The sequence below is a fragment of the Chiroxiphia lanceolata genome, chromosome 21 (genome assembly GCF_009829145.1).
Source record: "Chiroxiphia lanceolata isolate bChiLan1 chromosome 21, bChiLan1.pri, whole genome shotgun sequence".
Taxonomy (NCBI): domain Eukaryota; kingdom Metazoa; phylum Chordata; class Aves; order Passeriformes; family Pipridae; genus Chiroxiphia; species Chiroxiphia lanceolata.
Genome location: NC_045657.1, coordinates 5,150,690 through 5,171,744, shown reverse-complemented (window position 1 = coordinate 5,171,744; position 21,055 = coordinate 5,150,690). Strand labels below are relative to the sequence as shown.

Below are 21,055 nucleotides of genomic sequence, written 5' to 3'. Positions count from 1 at the left end.
ATTTCAATGATGAAGCAGAAGTGGTGTCTTTTTGAAATTTGGGCAGCAGACTGAAGGATTTCCTTGCTGTTGCCAGGACTTTCCTGTCCTTTCTTTGCACTCCATCAGTACAGTGGTCACTGTAGGCACCATTCCCCTTCTCTCCCCCTGACCAAGTCGGGGGGGACACCAGTGGTGGCTCCAGGGCTGCTGCCAAGATGGTCACTGGCCACTTTTTCTCACTTGATCTGAGCGTCTTTGCAACCTCCCAGACCACTCAGCATGTCCACAATGCAAGGGCCTGAGCCAGGGTCTGGCTTTTCTCAGGGATACTCTAGGCCAGTTGGTGGAAGTCCTGAGGGCAGGTAGCCAGGGAGTGGAGAAAATCCAGTTCTCCTGGTCTGGGCTTGTTCCTGCAATCCCTTCCCAGGGAAACGTTTGCACGTCTGCCGTCCTGGCTCGGGTGGATTGTTTGGGTTCTGCTGTTTTTGTTTTTCAGGGGTTTCTGGGTGTTGGGGTTTTTGTTCTACAAACTGATATCCCTCATGGGAAGGAGTTACTGTTTTCCAGCCAGCTGTATTTATGAGCAACTGAGAACAACATCCGAATAATGGAAAGAGTTGGGTAACCCTCCCAGCGAGCAGGGCTACTTAATAAGGCTGTGTCTGGCCAACCTGACCTTGGCCTCTTGTGTGCCTGGCGTGGGATGCTTGGTCATCCTCTGCTATGAGCCACGTGCAGTCAAAAGCATTGCTCACTTGGCTGGAGAGACAAGATTATTGTTTCCACGTGGAGCCAGGGCAGGGGAGTCCCGCTGGTTTTTGAGTGGCACCCAGTAGAACTGCAGGTGGTGTGTATCCAGCAGGATGGAGCTCCAGTGAGGAGCTGCCCTTCTCTTCTTGTCTGGTGCCATCAACGAGCTACTCCTCTCATCCCTGCAGTGCCTCCGTCCTTCTCCTCAGCAGAGCCCGAGCCTGTGTCCGTGCTGGAGGGGCAGTCTGTCAGGCTGGCCTGCGAGTGCCATGGGATCCCCTTCCCCACCCTGAGCTGGCAGAAGGATGGTAGGGCACTGCTTCTCAGTCTCATCCCTCCCCACACATGTGTTGACCTAGATGTTGGTCTCCTTGGAGCAAGGAGTGCTTTATGCTGAGCAGCATCCAGCTTCTGGGTGGAACTGGTCCTGTTGGAAGTCTGACAGGAGGCTGCTCTCCCCTTTCCTGGGCAGGTGAACCCCTCTCCACCCAACCTGGGAGCCCGAAGCAGGTGTCTATGGGAGGGAGTGTGGTGTACATGGAGAAGGTACAGCTGGTGGACGAGGGGATTTACACCTGTGAGTGCAGGAATGCCGCTGGCAGCAGCAGCAAGGAACATCGCCTGGAGGTGCACGGTGAGCTGGGGGGCCCAGAGACATAGAGGACTCTTGGGAGTGGCTGAAGGTGTTGTCACCTCTCTCAGTGCAAGGTCCAGATGGACCTAAAAACCGTTGCCTGGTGCCTTGGGTATTTTGGGAGGGATGCTGTTACCTGGGCTGGCTTTGCCCCTCCGCTTGTGCGCGGCCGCGGGAGTTGCTACAGCGTCACCTCCCCCCTGTGTCCCTCTGCCCACAGCACTGCCGAGGGTCCAGGGCAGCAGCAACACCCCAAGGAAGGTTTCTGTCATCGAGGGCGGTCAGACAGTCCTGGAGTGCGAGGCCATGGGGATGCCACCACCCTCTGTGATGTGGGTGAAGGACGGGCAGCCCGTGGCTGGTGGGGAGGGGCTCCTCCTCACAGAGCAAGGGAGGCGGCTGCACATCCCCAGGGCAGAGGTGACCCACACGGGACGCTACACGTGTCTGGTGGCCAATGCAGAGGGGCAGGAGCAGAGGGAGTTCGATGTTGTGGTGCACGGTAAGGATGTGGGATGGGGCTGCTGGCTGGGGGATGTGGGTGCAGGCGAGATCAGGAGGGTGGTGATGTCCCACGTGGAGCAACCTGATGTGGAGTGGAGCAGATCCTGGACAACCAAGCACACAGAAGGTCTTGGCAGGGTTATGCTCCAGGAATAGCTGTAGAACTGGGTCCTTTAGGCAGGAGTTTCTTTCCAGAGTCAACACAGCAGATCATCTCACTCCTTATAAAGTCCTACCCAAGGACTTGGGAAACCCCATGAGCTGAACTTGAGCTATAAGAGGCTTGAGGTGGCTCAGGGCATGTGGCCAGCTTGGTGTCACACTGTAAGCCTGGGCTCAGGTGTGCAGCTAAGTGGCACATTGTTGCTGTGGGTCAACTGTCCTATAACACCTTCAAAGTTGACAACTCCAGTTGATGCTAGTGGTCCTTCTGGGTTTGTGTCCTCAAACTCTACAAACCAGGAAGGTGGGGAAAAGCCAAGTTCACTCACTTTGCTTTCCTCTGATGTCTTGTGTGCTTTGACAATGGATGTCCCTCCTTTCTGCATCCCCAGTTCCTCCTGAGTTCCTTCAAGGATCAGGATTGACAACCAATGTCACCGTCTCACTGCAAGAATCTCTGACACTGACTTGTGAGGCCACTGGTGTTCCCCAGCCCACAGTCACCTGGTTCTGGGATGGCTCTCCTGTCACCCCCAGCGAGAACGTGCATGTGCTTTCAGGTCAGGGATCTGGATGCTGTGAGAGATGAGTGCTTTTGGGAGTGCTTTTGCCCCAACACTGATGAGTTTAAACTCATGGTGGAGCTCCAGTCCTACAGGAGCTCTGCTGGGATGTGTTGGTGCCTGGAGCAGGGCCCTTAGACCTCTGTGCTCTGTGTTTCCAGGGGGCTGGCTGCTGAGGCTCACCCATGCAGGAGCACAAGATGGTGGCCACTATTCCTGCCTGGCCAGTAACATAGCTGGGGAGGCCAGGAGGCATTTCTACGTGGAAGTCCTGGGTAAGGAGGGGTCTTCTGTCTGCTGCAGGATTCCTGGTGGGATTTCAGAGCTCCACCCTTGCAGGAACAGGCATGAGTTACGACCGGACATGCTGGGAGCTACAGTGCTTGAGCCCTTTGTGTCTTAGGATGTGAGCTCAGAGGCTCAGCGGTGCTGGCCAGCTGCTGAGATCCCTGGTGGCTTGTGTTCCTAGTTCCTCCCCACATCAAGAATGCAGGTGAAGAAGAGACAATCAAAGTGCCTGAGGGTCAGCCTGTCACCTGGTCCTGCCTGGCTGCAGGTGAGCATCAAGTGGGGAGGGGAGGTGGCATGAGCAGGTGAGAGATGGGGCTCAGGAACAGATCTGAGTTTCCCTTTGGGATGTGGAACAAACAGATGACTCCAGTCGAAGACATAAGAAATTGTCTGAAGAGCTTTTTTGGGACAGTTCCTGGCTCTGCAGTTGGGCTTTCCGGGAAGCACTAGGGTGGGGACGCCCACGTGAGGAGCTTGTTCCACAGCGTAAGCTCCAATCTTTCCCAAATGGTGCTAAAATTCCTCTCATCTGGTTCTTCCTTTAGTAACGGGAATAATTAATCACCTCCCACTCAGGACAGTTCTCTTTCTTCTTGCTGGCTCATCCAGCTGCCTCTAAAAACCTGATCCAGATCATGATAATTTTGATTTGGGCTGACGTCCCTGCTTTCCAGAAAAGCTCTGGTGCAGTGACCCTGGTCAGGGCGTGCTCACACATGGAAAAGCTTTACACAAAGGCCAAAACCTGCTTTCCACCCCACACAGGAAACCCGCAACCTAAGATCACCTGGCTGAAAGACAACCACCCTCTTCCCAGTGGAGACACCTTCTCCATGTCCCCCGATGGCTCCGTGCTCCACATCCCCCGAGCCTCCCTGGCTCACGCCGGCCACTACTCCTGCTTGGCCTCCAACTCTGTGGCAAACCAGACCAAGCACTACCTGCTGGATGTTTTGGGTATGAGATCCTTTTGGATGGAGGCAGAGCCTCAGGTGTGAGCAGACTTAATGGGTTTTTAATGGTCTGCCCCAGGTAGGTGGTGAGGATCCCTTAGTCCTGCAGCCAGCAGCTTGGCAAGAGGTCCTGGACCTGTCCCAAAGCCCTTGTGAGATCTCTTGGAGGAACTAAAGTGTCCACCTAGTGCAGGATCCATCTCTGATGGTGGCTTGTGGAAGAGGGAATGTGTCTTCTGTGTCCCCCATGTTTTTGGAGGGCAGCAGGACAAGGCAGAGTCTGAAGCTGGCACATGCTGTGACCAAGTCCAACTCTCTGACCTTGGATCACGCTCTCTGGTCGGGGAGGATGAAGCACTGGGAAGCCTAAGTGGTTGCTAATGCTGATCTGTCACACAAACCTGTCTCTGCAGCCACTCCTACCTTTGCTCAAGACGCCCACGATGCTGCTGCAGAAGAAGTCACAGTGATCATCAACAACCCCATCTCCCTGGTCTGTGAGGCTCTGCCATACCCATCTCCCAACATCACCTGGCTCAAGGACGAGGTTCCTCTCAAAGCATCTAGAAATGTCTTCCTGCTCCCTGGTACTGTGCTGGTGTCCACTGGCTTTGCACGACTGCAATAACCCCTTGCTGCATGTCTGGGGAGTGGGAGTGGGGCCTTTTCTTGGTCTGGCTTTGCTCCAGGGCAGTGGGGTGGTGAGTCATCACCCTGCAGGACCCAGGGGGCTCAGACCATCAGGTAGAGGCTGCTCTTCCCTGTGCTGCATCCTCTGGTAATAGCTAGAGCCTCCTTAGTGCTGGTTTTTATAAGCCTGGCACCTGGCATTAGACCCCCTCGAGCCAGGCTTGCGGGTGATCAGCAGGTCCCTTGAGATGCCTTCAGGTGCTGCACTGGGCATAGACAGCTGTGGCTGTGAGCAGCGACCCTCTCAGGAGACCCCCTTTCCCAGGTGGCCACGGGCTGCAGATCCTGAATGCCCAGGAGGAGGATGCGGGCACGTACAGCTGCATCGTGGCCAGCAAAGACGGGGAGGCTGTGAAGAACTACAACGTGAAGGTCCTGGGTGAGGGAGCTCTCCATGTCCTTCCTAATTCTTGCAGTGACCCCAATACTGCAACCAAGCCAGGGCTTATTCCTTTCCCTTCCTTTCCCTTCCTTTCCCTTCCTTTCCCTTCCTTTCCCTTCCTTTCCCTTCCTTCCCCTTCCTTCCCCTTCCTTCCCCTTCCTTCCCCTTCCTTCCCCTTCCTTCCCCTTCCTTCCCCTTCCTTCCCCTTCCTTCCCCTTCCTTCCCCTTCCTTCCCCTTCCTTCCCCTTCCTTCCCCTTCCTTCCCCTTCCTTCCCCTTCCTTCCCCTTCCTTCCCCTTCCTTCCCCTTCCTTCCCCTTCCTTCCCCTGGTCCCAGTACAGACACCTGAGGGACATCACTTACCAGGGTTCATCTTTGGGTGTCAGCCCTGCCCTGAGGTGCTGCCTGTCACTGATTAGGGAAGAGCAAGGGTGCTGGGGGCTCTTCTTTCATCCCAGCTCTGTTGTATTTCCCCACTAGTTCCTCCTTGGATCTCCAGAGATGACCCTTTGGGGGAATTTGCCGTGAAAGAGGTGAAAACCAAGGTCAACAGCACAGTGATGCTGGAGTGTGAGACCTGGGCTGTGCCTGAGCCAACCATCCGGTGGTACAAGAACAAGCAGGTGAGGTCCCAACTGTGACCAGGGAGGAGCTGCTGGGTTTGGGGACTATCCCAGGTGGATGGAGTGGGAAGATACCCTTTATATGGCTGTCTGGGCTCTGTTCTGCTCCTGGGGGTCTAATTCTCCTCCTGCCCTTCTGTTTCTCTCCTGCCCTGGGTCTGGGGTCTCCATGCAGCTCCTGGAAAGCACTGGACACCTCCAGATCCTCAGTGAGGGGCAGGTCCTTCAGATCAAACCAGCCAGTGCCTCAGATTCGGGGCATTACACCTGTGTGGCCACCAACGCTGTGGGCGAAGATGACAGGGACTTCATTGTGCATGTCCAAGGTGAGCCCTGGGTGGAGAGCCTGCACCCAGAGCAGTGGGTGTCTCAGCAAGAGAAGGGGTCCTTGGTGGGGTTCCATGTGGGAGCAGAGCAGGATGAGCAGGAAAAGTTTATGCCTGATGGAAAACATCTCCTTGGTCCTAGCCAGGCCCGGGTAGGTGCTCTGGTTGCACCTGGGGGTGTGAGTCCCTGTTGCCCACAGCTGACCACAGCCTGTCCCTGCAGTGCCTCCGCTCTTCCAGCAGCAAACAAGCCCCAGAGAAGCTCTTGAGATCTTCTACCGGGAGGAAGACCAGGATGGGGAGGTGACAGAGCACCGGCAGGCTGTCCTTGACCAGCCCACCGCGCTCTACTGCGACACCAGCGCCATCCCACCCCCCCAGCTCACCTGGTACAAGGATGGGGAGCCCCTCTCCCCCGGCCCGGGGGTGCTGATGCTGTTAGGTAATGGGCACAGACCCCCACTGGGGTTTGGGGGGCAGTCCTGCAGCAGCTGTGTGGGTTCAGAGCATCCCTAGCATGGCAGAGGTTGGATCTTGTCCCCTTGCTCCCGCCAGCGTGCCCAGCACCTGTGGGACCTGTGGGGTTGCTGAGGCTGCATTAGGGGTCTGTGCATGGAGCAGTTGGAGGGGACAGCCCACGGATGTGCCCCTGTCCCTGTGCTGCAGGGGGTCGGGTGCTGCAGCTGCCGGCGGTGCGGGAGGAGGACGCAGGCACGTACACCTGCGAGGCGGCCAACGCCGCGGGACGGGACCGCCTGCACTACGAGCTGGAGGTGCTGAGTGAGTACAGGGCCGGGGGGATATCAGATGGAGGCACACAGCAGCCCCATAACCGCCTGCTTCCAGCTGCCCCGGCCATCCGGGGTGGCACAGAGGATCTGCCCGAGGAGGTGGCGGCCACCGTCAATGGCACCATCCGCTTCAAGTGTGAAGCTACCGGGCACCCGGAGCCCGCAGTGTCCTGGCTCTGGAATGATGTCCCCATTGTGACTGGCCCACGGCACCAGATCCTGGAGGGTGGCACAGTCCTTCAGGTTGGTGTCCCCTTAGGCAGGTGGCTGTGCCAGGGAGGGACACATGAGGGGATGGGGCACTTTTTCCTCCCAGAAGAGGCTGCCCTGGTCTCACCAGGAGCTTGGTCCCCATGGGAGACCCAACAGCTCCCTAGGTCAGGGCAGCCCTCAGTGTGGGGGCTCCCCCTTTGCAGGTGGCTGCAGTAGAGGTGGGTGACACTGGCAGATACACGTGTGTGGCTGAGAACCCGGCTGGGTCAGCTGAGAAGTACTTCGCCCTCACTGTGCAGGGTAAGGCATCTCCCCTTCTCTGGGTCATTGATTTACCCCCCTCTGGCTCCTCCTCCTCCTCCACCAGTTGAAATCTCCTGTGGCTCTGGAACTGCATGGCTGCCTCTGTCCCCTCGTGCCTATCACGCTCACCCTGTGCACGGAGGTCAAGATGCCACGTGCTGGGAGCAGGCGAGAGACGCTCTGTGCATGTGTCCTCCTGGGGAGAACTCAGCCTCTGTGGTGATGGTTCCCCTGTGGCACTGTCTTTTGGGATGCGCTGGAGCAGAAGCTCTCTGGATTGTGGACACAAACCCCGAAAGCATCGATGGCATCGTCAATGGCAGCGTCTCACTGGTGTGCGATGTCCGATCCCACCCGGCTGCAGAGATCACCTGGTACAAGGATGGACACGTCCTGTGGCTCAGTGAGGGGGTGACCGTCAGCCCAGGTACGGTGGGATGAGCAAGGTTGATAACCTGTGCCCTGGGGCTTGGCACAGCCTTGGGCTCTAACTTCCCTAACCCCCCTTCCTGAGTGCTGCCTGTGGGACTCGAGCTCAGATTTTGGCTGTACCACACGGTAACCACATGCTGCCAAATTATCTCCTCTGGGCTCCAAAGGCTGCGTCCTGAAAACTCTGTGTTGCCACCCCCCAGGAGCTCAGCTCCCTTTCTTTCTGTGCACAGTGAAGCCTCAGACCTGAAAGAAAGACTTTGATGGCCAGACTCCTCTTACATGGAGCTTGGCCAGCTGCTGGGAGCCCAGTCAGTTTGCTGGTGGGGTGGCCCAGACCTGGTCCTGCTCCAACCTGACCTGACTCCCTGCTTTTGACTTCTTCCAGACTCACGGGTGCTGCAGATCCATGCCCTGCAGCTTTCCAGCTCAGGCACATACACGTGTGTGGCACTGAACGTGGCTGGCCAGGATGAGAAGCGCTTCATCCTCAACGTCCATGGTGAGTGTGAGGGCTCAGCTGGGAGCTCTGCCTCTCAGAGCACACACCAAGGAACCAGGAGTAAACCCTGGTCTGCGTGCTCCTGCTCACACCCCCATCCCTGCTCCTCCGTCTCAGAGCCCCCAGGCATCCAGGACCTGCAGCAGGAGACACTTGAAGCTGATGTGGGGACCCCCCTCGTCCTGACCTGCCAAGTCACCGGGGTGGCTGTGCCCACTGTCACCTGGCTGAAGGATGGGAACCCCCTGGGTATGTGTGCAGGGCACACCGTGCTGGGCTGCCGTCCCCAGCCTGTTCCCCTGAAACAGTCCTGCCTCAGTTTCCCCACTTCCAACCCTGCTGCAAGAGACCCTCAGGAGCTCATAGGGAGGGGGCAGAGTATGAAGGAGTTGGTGTTTTCCCTGATGGCTTTTAGGAGACCTCAGATTCATTCCTGAGGCTTGAAGCAATGGGGTGTGGATATGAACCTTGATGGAGGGGGATGTGGGCATGAGCTCTCTGGGTACCAGCCCTTGGGGTACCTGCTGGGACAAGGGTTTGCCTCAAAACCAGTGGCTCTTTCTCCTGTAAAGTTCCAGCAGTGCACACTGCAAAGTCTCTGCTGTGCTTTAACAGTGTCCCCAGACCTGGATCCCGGGGGTGGGAAGAGGGTAGCACAACAATGAGCCAGGGAATGGCTCAGTGGAGGAGCAGTGCTCAGCCCTCTTCACCTGTCTCCTTGCAGAGAGCAGCCCAGAGCAGGGCTTGGTGTCTGGGGGGGCCCAGCTCCAGCTCAGCCCCCTCCAGCCCTTCCACCAGGGTCGATACACCTGCCTGGCCTGGGGTCCAGGGGCTGAGACACGCAAGGACTTTGTGGTGCTGGTGCGAGGTAGGGCTTCCCCGAGGCAGCTGAGTGTCCGTGGGCTCTCCTTTGGAGAGGAGCCTTCCTCCCCCTCCTCTCCCTCAGCATCCCTCTCTTCTCGGTGCAGTGGCCCCCCAGATCATCAGTGCAGGGGTCCCCGGTGAGCACAGTGTGCTGGAGGGCAGCGGGGTCAGGCTGGAGTGCCGGGCCCAGGGGCAGCCCATCCCCCAGATCTCCTGGCTGAAGGATGGGCAACCCCTGGAGCTGCAGCCCCCCTCACACGCCCGGTGAGTTTGGGAGGGGGGGACCACCCCAGGAGCTGACCACGGCACAGCCCTGTCCGTGCCTCAGTTTCCCCACGTGCAAAGTTGTCAGGCAAGGCAGGCTGAGCTCTGCTGCTTCTTCCCATTGCTTGATTTGGGACACGCTCATGCCAGCTCTTTGCTGAGAGCCGCTGAGACAACACCATCGTGGGTGTCCAGGATGGTCACTGTCACCCTGGCATGGTCCCAGTTGATGCCTGGGCTGCAACCAAGCACAGAGCACCTCTGCCCCGCGGGCACGTTAGGGATGGGCACACAGGTCACTGCCCTGTCCTTCCCACACAGGATGTCCCCGGATGGCAGCTCCCTGCTCCTTGAGGGGCTCCAAGCTGCCGACTCGGGGGCGTACACGTGCCTGGCCCGAAACAGCGCGGGCGAGGACACGCGGCTGCACACGCTGAGCGTGCTGGGTGAGCAAGGCTGGGACCCGCGGGGCAGTGCCGGGGCAACCCGCCCCCGACAGCCCCATCATCCCCTCTGTCCCCCCCGCCCAGTCCCTCCCACCATCGAGAGAGGTGCCGATGACCCGGAGGAGGTCCGTGGAGTCCTGTCCGCAGCGGTGACAGTGGAGTGCTGGGCACGGGGGTCCCCTCCACTGCACGTGAGCTGGCTGAAGGACGGGCTGCCCCTCCGCCTGTCCCCTCGCGTCACCCTGCTGTCGGCCGGGCACGTCCTCCGGTGAGAAGTGACCCTGGAGTGATGCTCAGCCGCAGGCTTTGGGGCTGCGTGCGGGGATGGCTGTGGCTGCCCTCCGAGGTGGCTGAGTGTCAGCGTGGAGACCTTGGGGAGTAGGGGGTCACCCAGAGCTGATGTCTCCTCCCCACCCCTGTGCCCCACTCCATGGTCTAGGATCTTCCAGGCACAGGTCTCTGACGCTGGGCTCTACACCTGCGTCGTCTCCAGCCGGGCAGGGGTGGCCGAGCGCAGCTTCATCCTGGAGATACAAGGTATGGGACAGATGGGCTTGGGGAGAGCAGAGTGGGGGGCACCCAGGCACTGATTTTGCTGGCAGAGCACATGTTGTGCATTGTAGTCCGTTCCCAAACACGGTCCTGAGCCACCCCTTAGCTGCTGGCCTGGGCTTGGAGGGGATGGAGCAAGGCAGGACCAGCCTGAAAGCAGTCCCAGAACACCCTGCAGGGAGGCTGAGCAACCTTTGGGTGCTCACAGGACACCAGGGAACTGCCAAACCCATCCCCAGTGCCTGGGGATCCAACTTTACTCCCACAGCCCCCCCTAAAGGAAATCCTTCCCTCACCAGTGCCCCCTGTCCTGGAGAGCCCTGAGAGCAGAGAGGAGCAGATGGTGGCCGAGGGCTCTGATGTCACTTTCTCCTGCGAAGCCACCGGGTCCCCAGCACCAGCAGTGACCTGGCTGAAGGATGGAGAGCCCCTGGGGCAGCACAGAGACCAGGTGCCTGGTGGCCCACGGCTGAGCCTGGCAGGCGTGGGGCCATCTGACACAGGGGTGTACTCCTGCCTGGTGGTGAACGAGGTGGGGGAGGCCAGCAAAGCCTTCCGCCTCCTGGTGATGGGTGCGTGTCATCCCCCCGGGACTTGGGAAGGGCAGCTTAGCCAATATTTTGGGAGCAATGAGGGGATGAGTCCTCCTGCCTTGCCATGTGCCTTGCAGAGCCACCCCGTGTCGAGGCTGCATCCCACCCCACTGAGATGTCCATCACTGTGGGCAGTCCACTGGAGCTGACGTGTGTGGTGACGGGTGTCCCCATGCCCACTGTCACCTGGGAGAAGGACGGACAGCTGCTGGCAGGGCCCTGGCTCACGTCGGGGAATGAGAGCACCCTCCGTGTGGAGAGCACTGAGGTAGGAGCTCCTCTTTCTTCTCCCCGTCTGCATTTTCTTTTGTGCCTCAATTTTTCCCTCTCCTGGCTGTGTAGGTGGCTGACTCTGGCTTGTACACCTGCCTGGCCACTAGCCCTGCTGGGGAGGACAGCAGGAGCTTCCACGTCAGCATCCAAGGTAGTGTGGCCCCAGCAGTGCAGTGAGGAGGGTGCTGCAGGATGGTCCAAGCTCTGGGGGACCAGAGAGCTGCAGCATCCCTGCATTCCTCTTTGGGATTGGTGGGGGCTGTAAAAAACCTCCAAAGAAGGGTCTGGAGCACAGGATGATGGTCCCGCAGAGTAGGGGCCTGTGCATGACTTACAGGGACAAGTATGGAGGTGTCCAACACATGTGGCACATCCTCTGACTCCCTGATGCGTGTCCTACAGCACCACCCAGCACTGAGGGTGTTGGGGAGATCCCCATCATCACGGCTGCAGCAGGGGGGCAGCTCATCCTGGAGTGCCCAGAGGATGCTGAGCCACCCCCCCACATCGAGTGGCATCGGGAGGGCTCCCCAGTGCAGGTACCTGTGACAGGACCAGGGATGGTGCATGGGCAGGGACTGGGATGAACCTGCACCAGCTCCGAGGGGCTGGCAGGGGCTGGTGCAGGGAGAGCTGCTGATAGGAGCTGCTGGGGGTTTAGGAGGATTCCCACAGGCAGGTCCTGGCCGAGGGACGCTTCCTGCAGATCCAGGCTGTGCGGGCAGTGGACGGTGGGGAGTACAGCTGCAGGGCCACCAATGCCCTGGGGGACACCAGCCTGCGCCTCCGGGTGCAGGTCCACGGTGAGTGCTGCCCTTCCACTGGCCTCAGCTGGCCCTGAGTGCCAGCTCCTTCCCTGTTTAATCAGGGATGTGGAATATCATGGGGTGTCTCGCGGTTGGATGATGGGGCTGGACTATGCCCAGCCTCCAGTGCTGCTCTGGGCTGGCATCCTCCATCCCTGAGCCCTGTCCCCCACTTTCTGTGGTGCTGCCACAGTGGCCCCAGAGATCCAGCCAGGCCCTGAGGAGGTGAGAGCACTGCTGAACAGCTCAGCTGTGCTGCTGTGCCAGGCAGAGGGGTGGCCCGTGCCCCGGGTGACGTGGCGGAAGGACGGCCAGCTCCTGCCCCTTCCTGGGAGTGACAGGTATGAGGCTCTGCAGGTTGGTGGCACCAAGAGCTGGCACTCAGATAGTGCCACTGTCCACATCAGTATGTGATTTGGTGCACCTGGAGCAGAGGCAGCACTGCCACGCTGTGAAGAGCTGTGCTCTGTCCCCACACCAGCTCACTGGGCACGAGTTGCATATGACTGCAGTGGCACTTGTCACCTTCCCATCGCTGGTCACTGTGTGGTGCAGCCCAGCCATGCAGAGCCCCCACGGGGCTCCCTTGCTCTCCCTCCTCAGGCTGCAGCTCCTGCCAGGAGGTTCCCTGCAAATCAACCCCGTCCAGGTCCAGGATGCAGGCTATTACCTCTGCATGGCATCCAGCCCTGCTGGCTCTGACCGCCGAGACATGAACCTCCATGTCCTGGGTAAGCTGAAGAGCCAGATGGATCCCTCCTGGGCTCACCCCCTTGAAACCCACCACTGCTGGGCTGCTCTCATCAGTGCAATGATGTGCTGCTGTCCTCTGCTCATCACCACCATGCCCTCCTGCAGTCCCTCCCGCCATCGCCCCTGGGCCCTCCAACCTCACCCTGCTGGCTCAGCAGCCAGCCACACTGGGCTGTGACTCCTGGGGGTCCCCCGAGCCCCACATCAGGTGGGAGAAGGACGGTCGCCCCCTGAACCCACACCACCCACCTGGTGCCTACAGGTACACTGGGCACCTCGCCCACCGAAGGGTCCCTCTGTAAGGTGGGGTTTACATCTCTCCCCATGGGACAGAGGTGACTCTGTGTGCTCTGCCTGCAGTTTGCAGTCCTCAGGATCTCTGCTCATCACCAGCCCTGGTCCCCAGGATGAGGGGAGGTTTGAGTGCATCGCCACCAACGCTGCCGGAGAGGCACGCAAGGTCTTCCTTGTGTCTGTCCACGGTGAGATTCTGAGGGCTGGGGGTCTTGCTGAGAGGGGTTTTCCCAGGATTTGTCACCACCTCGGGCATGATGTGGGTGTGCTGCAGCCCCCCCTGGGGTTGGATTCCCTCTCAAGGACTGGGCAGGCAAGAGAGGAAATAGCTGTGTCCATGTGCACAGGGACAGAATCCCCTTCAGCATTTGCCGTGCATCCCTGCTCACCTCCCTCCCTCCTTCCCCTCTCCAGTGCTCCCCACCATCGCTGATGGCCTCACGGATGTGGTTGTCACCCGGCTGTCCCCTGTGGTCCTCACCTGCTACACCTTTGGTGTGCCCCGGCCCACGGTGTCATGGAGCAAGGACGGGGCTCAGCTGGGCAGCAGAGGAGGGGGCTACCGCGTCCTACCCAGAGGTATGGGCATAGGGCAGCATGGGCACGGGGCAGCACAGCCCCAGTGGGACAGCGGGTCCCTGCCAGCCCTCCTGCTGCCTCCCCTCTGCCCACTGTCTTCCAGGAGCCCTGGAGATCAGGCAGGCGCTGCCTGCACACACCGGCCGCTACACCTGCACGGCTCGGAGCGCTGCCGGCACAGCCCGAAAGCATCTCTGGCTCACGGTGCATGGTATGCACAGCTCCAGGGGTCCCACTTCTGGGGGTTCTGCACTCTCTGCCCAGGGTAGCCCTGGTGGGCAGCATTTCCCTGCTACTTGCAGAGCCCCCTACTTTGAAGCCCCTGCCCGGCATGGTGATGGTGATGGTCAACAGCAGCGTGGTGCTGTCCTGTGAGGCCAGGGGTGTCCCCAAGCCAGAGGTCACCTGGCAGAAGGATGGTGTTGGCATCGCTGGAGGTGAGCAGGAGCCTGCTGGAGGATAGCAGAGCCCACACAGCCTTTTCCTGGGGGAATATTTGGGTGCTGGGGGGGTTGTAGGCATTCTAGCGGGGTGGGGGGTGTCACTGTGTGTGGGTTCTCCTGGCTCCCATCTGCTGCCCAGGGTGGGTGTGTTGGCTGCTGGAGCTCTTCCATGGAGACTCCTTGGGAAGATGCACTTCTGTGGGGGAAGCAGTCCCTATCCTGCCCTTCATTCCTGCCCTTCCCCACAGGGCCTGGCCTGAAGGTGCTCCCCAGTGGGCGGCTGCGTCTCCTCCGAGCAGCCCCAGAGGATGCAGGCACCTACCTGTGCGTGGCTCGCAACCCCTCGGGCACCGCTGCGGGGAGGACCAGGCTGATCGTGCAAGGTACAGCAGCAATCGGGGCCCCAGTGCTTGTCCCCTCCTCTGCTCAGCCCCTGCCCCAGCACCTCACACCAAAATGTGGCTGTTGAGGTGTGAGCAAGTCCCTTCCCTCCCGCTCCATCCAGTGCCCCCCGTCATCGCGGCCGGCCCACTGGAGCTGGTTGTCGTGGAGGGGCTGGAGGTGCTGCTGCCCTGTGCTGCCCGTGGTGTCCCTGAGCCTCGTGTGTCCTGGAGCCGGGAGGGAGCCCTGGTGTGGGGTGGTGGGGGGAAGGCCACTGTCCTGCCCTCCGGGGAGCTGCTGCTCCGGGATGTCCAGGTGAGCACTGTCCCCTCCTGCCACTGAGCCAGCTGTCAAGTCAGAGAGCTGAGGAACAAGTGTCTTTTGCTGCTGAAAAGCAAGCCTGGGATATGTCTACCAAAATGTATTTGGTAGAGAGAGCCCTGTGCAGTCCTTTGACACAGAGGCTGGAGATTCAGGGCAGTGTGGGTTTGCTAATGTGGGCTGGAAAAAAATGGTTGTGGCCAAGCCGTGGCTTTTTAGGTGCACAACAACCAGCAGAGCTGTAGCTCAGTGAGCCAGGGCTGCACCTGGACCGCAGACTCAAGCTGATCCTTCTCATCCTCCTCTTTCCCCATGCAGGAAGGGGATGCTGGGAGCTACTCCTGCATTGCAGTGAACTCGGCTGGGAGGGCAGTCCGACAGCTCTCCCTCTTCATCCACACCCTGCCCACCTTCACCCTCCTGCCCACAGACATCACCCTGAAATGGGGTGAGAGGCTGGACCTGGTGTGTGCCGCTGTGGGCAGCCCCCAGCCCCGCCTCTCCTGGACGGTCAACGGGCAGCTCATCACTGGTACGTGGGCAGAGGGTGCTGTGCTTGGGGGAGGACATGATCCTGGTGCCATCCTAGTCCTTGTTCCACCTTTCAGGGCCCCTGAGGTGCCAGTGTGTCTGGCTGTGTGGGGTTGTAACCAGCTGGTCCCCAACTACAATTTTTTGGGGGTTTGCACCCTGCAGATGGTGTGTCGGGGCAGAGTGGCAGGAGCACCCTGCGGCGGGAGGCAGCCACCCGTGCTGACAGCGGGACCTACGTGTGCCATGCCGAGAACAGCGCCGGTGCCATCAGGGCCACCGCCTTTGTCTCCGTCAGAGGTAGGTGCTGGCAGGGAAACTGGGGTGCCCAGCCAGCCCCCTCCTCTGCCACCCCTCTCTCCCTTTCCCAGAGGCACCCATCATACAGGGGGACACCAGCACGTACCAGGTGGAGCACCCAGGAGGTGATGCCCTCCTCGACTGCGATGCTCAGGGTCACCCTGAGCCCCTCATCCGCTGGAGCAAGGACGGGGTGCCGGTGGTGGCCAGTGGGCGCCTGAGCCAGCTGCAGAACGGCTCCCTGGCCATCCAGGCCGTGGGGGTGAGTGGGGCCTTCAGGGTGCTGGTGCATTTTGGGGAGCTTTCATGGCACTGTGCTAATGCTGTTGGTCCTGCTAGAGCACTGATGCAGGGCACTACCGGTGTGTGGCGGAGAATGGTGCAGGCACAGCGGCAAAGGTCATTACCCTGGTCCTGCAGAGTGAGTGCTACCCACCTCTGCACCCTCTTCTTAAGGGACTGCAAACCATGCCACCCCTCAGCCCCTCAACCATCCCTGACCCCTGGGGAGCGGTCCCAGAACTGCTGGAGTGCTGCAGCACTGCCTGCATCCCTTTCCCTGCCCAGGTGCCCCCGTGGTGGCGGTGACACCAGGAGTGGTGACAGCACATGCTGGGCAGCAGGTGCTGCTGCACTGCATCGTGTCAGGGGAACCCACACCCTCCGTGGAGTGGCAGCGGGATGGGGAGCCGCTTCCCGAGGGTCCCCATGCCCGCGTCCTGCCCAATGCCACCCTGCTCCTGCCTGCTGTTGCCCACCGTGATGCCGGCAGGTACTCCTGCCTCGCTCGCAATGCCCTGGGTTCTGCCGTCGCCCACGGCTCCCTGGATGTCCAAGGTGAGTGTCTGCCCTGGCCTCGGGGGCTTCTGGCTGGCTCGGGAGGCTGGGGCTGCCCACAGCACTGTTACACCCTGGGGTAAGACCTCCAGCATGGTGCTTTGGAGGGATATTGCCTTTTCTGGCTTGCTCTAAACCCTGTGATTCATGCTCTGGTTTGCCCTCTCCTCTCTTCCACTGCTCAGCTGAAGGTCTGAGCCCAAACAGACCCTCACCCAAGCAGCAACCATGTGCCAACCCACACTCGCCTCTCCTCAGCTTTCCTGCATTTGCTGCCCATGATTAAATTCCCATCTCCCAGGGGCTCTCTAAATGCACAGGCACATCCTCTCCTGCTGCCCCTCAGTAGCAGAGAGCCTGGATGGATAGAGGAAACTCTAGCTGCCCTGTGTGCCCCTGTGTGGCTGCTGGCATTTTGCTGCCAGGCATGCTGGAGAAGCAAATAAAAGCTTGGAGCCACTGCCAGGACCATGATGTTGATACAGAGCAGGGTTTGGGGATGTCAGTGCGTGTTGGTGTGATAAGACACAGGCACACTCACAGCATCCCTTGTCAATGTGGCACTGCTGCCCGGAGCCAGGGGGTCTCTGGGGACTGTTCTTGGAGTCATGCAGGGACACTGCCTGCCTTGCTCCAGCTTTCAGCTCCAGAAAACAAGATTTTTTTGACAAGGAATTTAGTGAGAGGAGAGTCAGCGAAGCTCACCGCTCTCCCATGGGAGCGCAGCCCCAGTGCTGCTGCCTGACCCCATCTCTTTTGCCCCAGGGGAGCTGCACCAAGTACGGGGCCATCTGGTTGGTGTCATCAATGCCCACAAGCTTGGTGTCTCCCCCCTCGATGCCAGCATGTTGGATGACCCACAGTCTGGCACCACCACCATCCGGAGCAGCATCGGGAGCATCCCACCCACTGTAGGTGAGTGGTCACCTCTGCCCTCACCCTTGGGAGGGTTTTGACCTGTGTCAGGTGTCAAAACTGGGGGAAGGATTTTTATTTCCTTCTTCCCCCAAAAGCAGCACCCAAATGTGTGCCATGTGGGCATGGAGGAGTGGGGCAGGCTGGGTGCCCCCTCAGGAGGGTGCTGGCTCCCTGGTGACATGTTTTCTCTCCCATCTCCAGGACCACTGATGCGGATGCTGGTCACCATCATTGCCCCCATTTACTGGTCCTTGGCACACACTGATGGGGTGACCCAAAGTGGGTTCCTGCTCACCCAGGGAACCTTCCAGCATGAATCACAGCTGGAGTTTGCCACAGGTTAGGGATTCCAGCAGCCCCAGGCACGGGGAGCCTGGTCAGCTCCTGGGGGAACTCGGACTCCATTTCCCCAAGCACTGTCTCCAGGCTGAGCTCCTCAGCCAGAGGTGGAGCTGTGTTTGGGGGTGCCATGGGCTGCTGCTCACCGCTCCCCCCCTGGCAGGGGAGCTCCTGCGGGTCACCCACCTCGCCCGGGGCGTGGATGCCACTGGTGCTCTGCGGCTGGACAGTGTGATCAGCGGCTCCGTGCCAGACACCATCAGTGAGGCCGCAGTGCTGCTGCAGGTGCCGGTGCTGCCCGTCCTCCCTGTGGGACCATGACTCTTGTGCTGGGAGCATGGGGATGGTCCATGGCCTGACCCCTCTCCCTGCCTCCCCCCAGGACTTCAGCGAGCGCTACGTGCAGACGGGCACAGGGCAGCTGTCTGGGGGCTCCGTGCAGAGCTTCCTGCGGGATGGGCACATCCTCCGTGCCCGCTGCAATCACACCATTGTGTACGACCCTGCTGTGGGCCCACAGCACCCCCGGGTGCAGCACCTCCGGGCCAGAGCCATCACTGCCTCCTATGACCCGGCCACAGAGCAGCTCCACTTCCAGCTCCGTGCCTCGCTTGATGCAGGTAACAAGGGGAGTCCTAAGGATGGGGATGGAGACACCGGGATCCCTGAGTGTCTGTGAGGATGCAGACACCATGTCCCTGCAGTGATATGTCCCTTCTCGTTCTCTTTGCTCAATCCCAGGGGCTGATGGAGACCAGTGCCCACTGGGATTCATCCTGGACCCTGGACAGCTGTACTGCGTTGGTACGGACCCTTCCCAAGGGGGGCATGAGGATGGCGAAGGGCACCTGGTGCCACTTCCCTGTCCTCTCTCTGCTGCCCAGATGTTGATGAATGCACCGAGGGGTCCCACGCCTGCCGCTACAACCAGCTCTGCCAGAACACTGCAGGGAGCTACCGCTGCGCCTGCCCTCCCGGCTACCGCACGCTGGGCGTTGGCTGGCCGTGCCTGGGTACGAGCTGGGCTCTCAGGGGTCACATACTTGGCCACAGGGCCATGGTCGCCCCCTTGCCCTGCTACAGCCTCAATTTCCCCATCCAGCTGCAGCTCTTCATCTCTTTCCTCTTCCAGACATCAATGAGTGCCTGCAGTTTCCCCCACCGTGTGCCTTCGAGTGTCGGAACCTTCGGGGCTCCTACGAGTGCCTGTGCCCCCCTGGCAGGACCCTGCTGCCGGGTGGACAGTGTGGCACAGCAGGGACGGATGGAGGGGACACAGTGGGCAGCACGTCCCGGGACACCCCCCTGCACTGGCTGGGGCCGAGGAGCCGCCCATGGGGACGGTCCTTTTACACCCAGCTCGCCCTGCGCCGTGTGGCCAAGGATACAGGGACGGGTGCCTGGGGCCCCCCCTGCCCTACAGGCTATGTCAAGAGGAATGGTACCTGCACTGGTGAGTGTGTGTCAGGGAAGGGTGTTGTGGATTGTTCAGAGGCCGCTTTGTCCCCAAAAAGTAACTCCTGTGTCCGTTGCTGCTCTGTCCCCCACACTTTGTTTGCAGCCTGTGGTCTTGGCTGTGCTGGGAAAGGGAGGTGAGAGTCAGACTGCCCCAGGGCAGTGGGCAACAGAGGGGGCTGATGCTTCTCCTTCATCTCTCTCACCCCACAGACCTCGATGAGTGCCAGTCGAACCACTGCCAGCACGAGTGCAGGAACAGCCCGGGCAGCTACCACTGCCTGTGCCCCCCTGGCTACCAGCTGCTGTCCAATGGGAAGACCTGCCATGGTCAGTGTGGGGGTGCCAGGGGGATGTCCTGTACCCATAGTGTCCTGGGTGTCATCTTTCTGGGGCTGCAAGCCTTTCTCCTTCTATGGGAGGGTTGTTTCCAGGCTCAGCACCCCACAGAACCTGAGTTTTTGTCCTGCTGCCCCAGTGTCTGAGAGCCCGGGGAAGGGGTGGGAAGGTGTGGGGGTCAGGGTTTGAACCTCCACCTCGGCTGTGGCCACCCAGTACCCTCAGACTTGTTCCCTCTCTTCCTGCAGACACGGATGAGTGTGCAGAGGGCACAGTCCAGTGTGGCTCGAGCCAGATGTGCTTCAACACCCGTGGAGGTGCCCAGTGTGTTGATGTGCCATGCCCAGCCGGGTACCGGAGAGGCTCCAGCCCAGGGTGAGTCGTGCTGTGGGGCTCGGGGTGTTCATTCCATGCTCCTCGTGTCACTGTGGACCCAGGTGTCCTGCCTGCTCTCTGACACCCCCCACATCCCACATTCCCCCATCTCCCCTGCAGGGTGTGCATGGGTCGCTGTGCCCCGTCCTGCGGCCCGGCCGGACCCCCCACGCTGCGGTACGAGCTGCTCACCCTGCCCCTCGGCATCGCTGCCCGCCGGGACGTGGTGCACCTCACCCCGGGCTCCACCCTCCGCCACCGCCCCGTTTTCACCCTGCTGGAGCAGGACCCCGGCAGCCCCTTCGCCCTCCGCACCGAGCAGGGCCGCGGCATCGTGTCCACCCTGCGCCCGCTGCGGGACCCCGGCACCCACCGCCTCAAGGTGCAGGCGCTGGCCCCGGGCGGGCAGAGGGCACCCAGCATCTTCCTCCTCCTCATCTCCGTCTCTCCCTACCCCTACTGACACAGCCAAGGGACAGGAGGGGCACAGGTCATATCTCCTCCTGTCCCTCCCCACCGCACGGGTGGGGCACGTGGCTCAGGGAGCGCTGAGCTTGCACCTCTCCCCTCTCTCCCAGACACTCCCTCACCCCTCAGTTGTGTTCCGTCCACCCACTGACAATCCCTGACTCAGCAGGGTCCCTGGAGGGACAAGATATCCCACCAGCCTCTTGCAGTCAGGTCCCAAATCCCAGAGCAAACACAACTCTGGATGGCCTTGGCTGTGATCAGCTCCCAGGTGTGGGGGTGGGAGGATGAACTGGCCAGGGGTGCAGGGAGGGATCCCCCAGCCGGGGAGGGCATGGGGCACCCTGGGGTTAACCGTGTATTAAATTGAAATAGTTGGTTTTGGAGGTTTTTTAAATCCACTTGGTTTCTGTGCACACTTACTGATTTATAAAGGTATAAATATCAACCCGTGCCCGAAGAAAGCAGCTTCCTTCAGCATGTGGGATGGGGCTGCCCCAGCAGCCGCCCAGAATTCCTGGGGCTTTGGACACCTCCCTGCCTGGCCTTGGACCATAGAAGGGAGATTGCCACATCCAGACATTGTCCAGTCCCTGAAGGTCCAATCCTGCCCCAGCATCTGGTCCCTTGGTCAGCAGGAGCAGGATGTGGCCTCTTTGCACGTAGTGAAGGTAGAGGCTGTTCCCAAAACACAGTTTGTCCTAGTCCGTGGTGTGGGATGGTGGCAGTGCACCCAGGTGAGGGTGCTGTGCTCCCATCACTGGAGCCCACTCTTGCTGCACCTGTGTGCGGGCACTGAAATTTCCCCAAAAAGTCTCTGTCCT

At 60.3% G+C, this 21,055-nt stretch overlaps 1 protein-coding gene across 1 annotated transcript in view; it reads left to right on the top strand.

Moving 5' to 3' along the window:
* HMCN2 (hemicentin 2) overlaps positions 1–20,257 on the top strand; it is a 34,604-nt gene extending 14,347 nt beyond the window's left edge. The window contains exons 28-79 of the mRNA XM_032708509.1: positions 921–1,040; positions 1,205–1,366; positions 1,587–1,868; positions 2,425–2,592; positions 2,757–2,870; positions 3,065–3,151; positions 3,652–3,843; positions 4,253–4,426; positions 4,795–4,908; positions 5,391–5,533; positions 5,709–5,859; positions 6,083–6,301; positions 6,526–6,639; positions 6,706–6,893; positions 7,067–7,163; positions 7,432–7,593; positions 7,987–8,100; positions 8,218–8,349; positions 8,825–8,968; positions 9,069–9,228; positions 9,550–9,674; positions 9,759–9,942; positions 10,114–10,211; positions 10,526–10,798; positions 10,897–11,087; positions 11,162–11,243; positions 11,495–11,631; positions 11,754–11,895; positions 12,092–12,239; positions 12,502–12,629; positions 12,757–12,913; positions 13,012–13,133; positions 13,360–13,524; positions 13,628–13,735; positions 13,827–13,961; positions 14,216–14,350; positions 14,473–14,663; positions 14,988–15,201; positions 15,366–15,500; positions 15,572–15,762; positions 15,840–15,921; positions 16,068–16,337; positions 17,103–17,252; positions 17,457–17,594; positions 17,758–17,879; positions 17,977–18,214; positions 18,336–18,398; positions 18,479–18,607; positions 18,727–19,047; positions 19,263–19,379; positions 19,637–19,763; positions 19,884–20,257. Of these exons, the coding sequence (XP_032564400.1) occupies positions 921–1,040; positions 1,205–1,366; positions 1,587–1,868; positions 2,425–2,592; positions 2,757–2,870; positions 3,065–3,151; positions 3,652–3,843; positions 4,253–4,426; positions 4,795–4,908; positions 5,391–5,533; positions 5,709–5,859; positions 6,083–6,301; positions 6,526–6,639; positions 6,706–6,893; positions 7,067–7,163; positions 7,432–7,593; positions 7,987–8,100; positions 8,218–8,349; positions 8,825–8,968; positions 9,069–9,228; positions 9,550–9,674; positions 9,759–9,942; positions 10,114–10,211; positions 10,526–10,798; positions 10,897–11,087; positions 11,162–11,243; positions 11,495–11,631; positions 11,754–11,895; positions 12,092–12,239; positions 12,502–12,629; positions 12,757–12,913; positions 13,012–13,133; positions 13,360–13,524; positions 13,628–13,735; positions 13,827–13,961; positions 14,216–14,350; positions 14,473–14,663; positions 14,988–15,201; positions 15,366–15,500; positions 15,572–15,762; positions 15,840–15,921; positions 16,068–16,337; positions 17,103–17,252; positions 17,457–17,594; positions 17,758–17,879; positions 17,977–18,214; positions 18,336–18,398; positions 18,479–18,607; positions 18,727–19,047; positions 19,263–19,379; positions 19,637–19,763; positions 19,884–20,226 (8,198 nt within the window). The 3' untranslated portion in view covers positions 20,227–20,257. The remainder of the gene's footprint in view (positions 1–920; positions 1,041–1,204; positions 1,367–1,586; positions 1,869–2,424; positions 2,593–2,756; positions 2,871–3,064; positions 3,152–3,651; positions 3,844–4,252; positions 4,427–4,794; positions 4,909–5,390; positions 5,534–5,708; positions 5,860–6,082; positions 6,302–6,525; positions 6,640–6,705; positions 6,894–7,066; positions 7,164–7,431; positions 7,594–7,986; positions 8,101–8,217; positions 8,350–8,824; positions 8,969–9,068; positions 9,229–9,549; positions 9,675–9,758; positions 9,943–10,113; positions 10,212–10,525; positions 10,799–10,896; positions 11,088–11,161; positions 11,244–11,494; positions 11,632–11,753; positions 11,896–12,091; positions 12,240–12,501; positions 12,630–12,756; positions 12,914–13,011; positions 13,134–13,359; positions 13,525–13,627; positions 13,736–13,826; positions 13,962–14,215; positions 14,351–14,472; positions 14,664–14,987; positions 15,202–15,365; positions 15,501–15,571; positions 15,763–15,839; positions 15,922–16,067; positions 16,338–17,102; positions 17,253–17,456; positions 17,595–17,757; positions 17,880–17,976; positions 18,215–18,335; positions 18,399–18,478; positions 18,608–18,726; positions 19,048–19,262; positions 19,380–19,636; positions 19,764–19,883) is intronic.
* Positions 20,258–21,055: the final 798 nt, after the last annotated feature.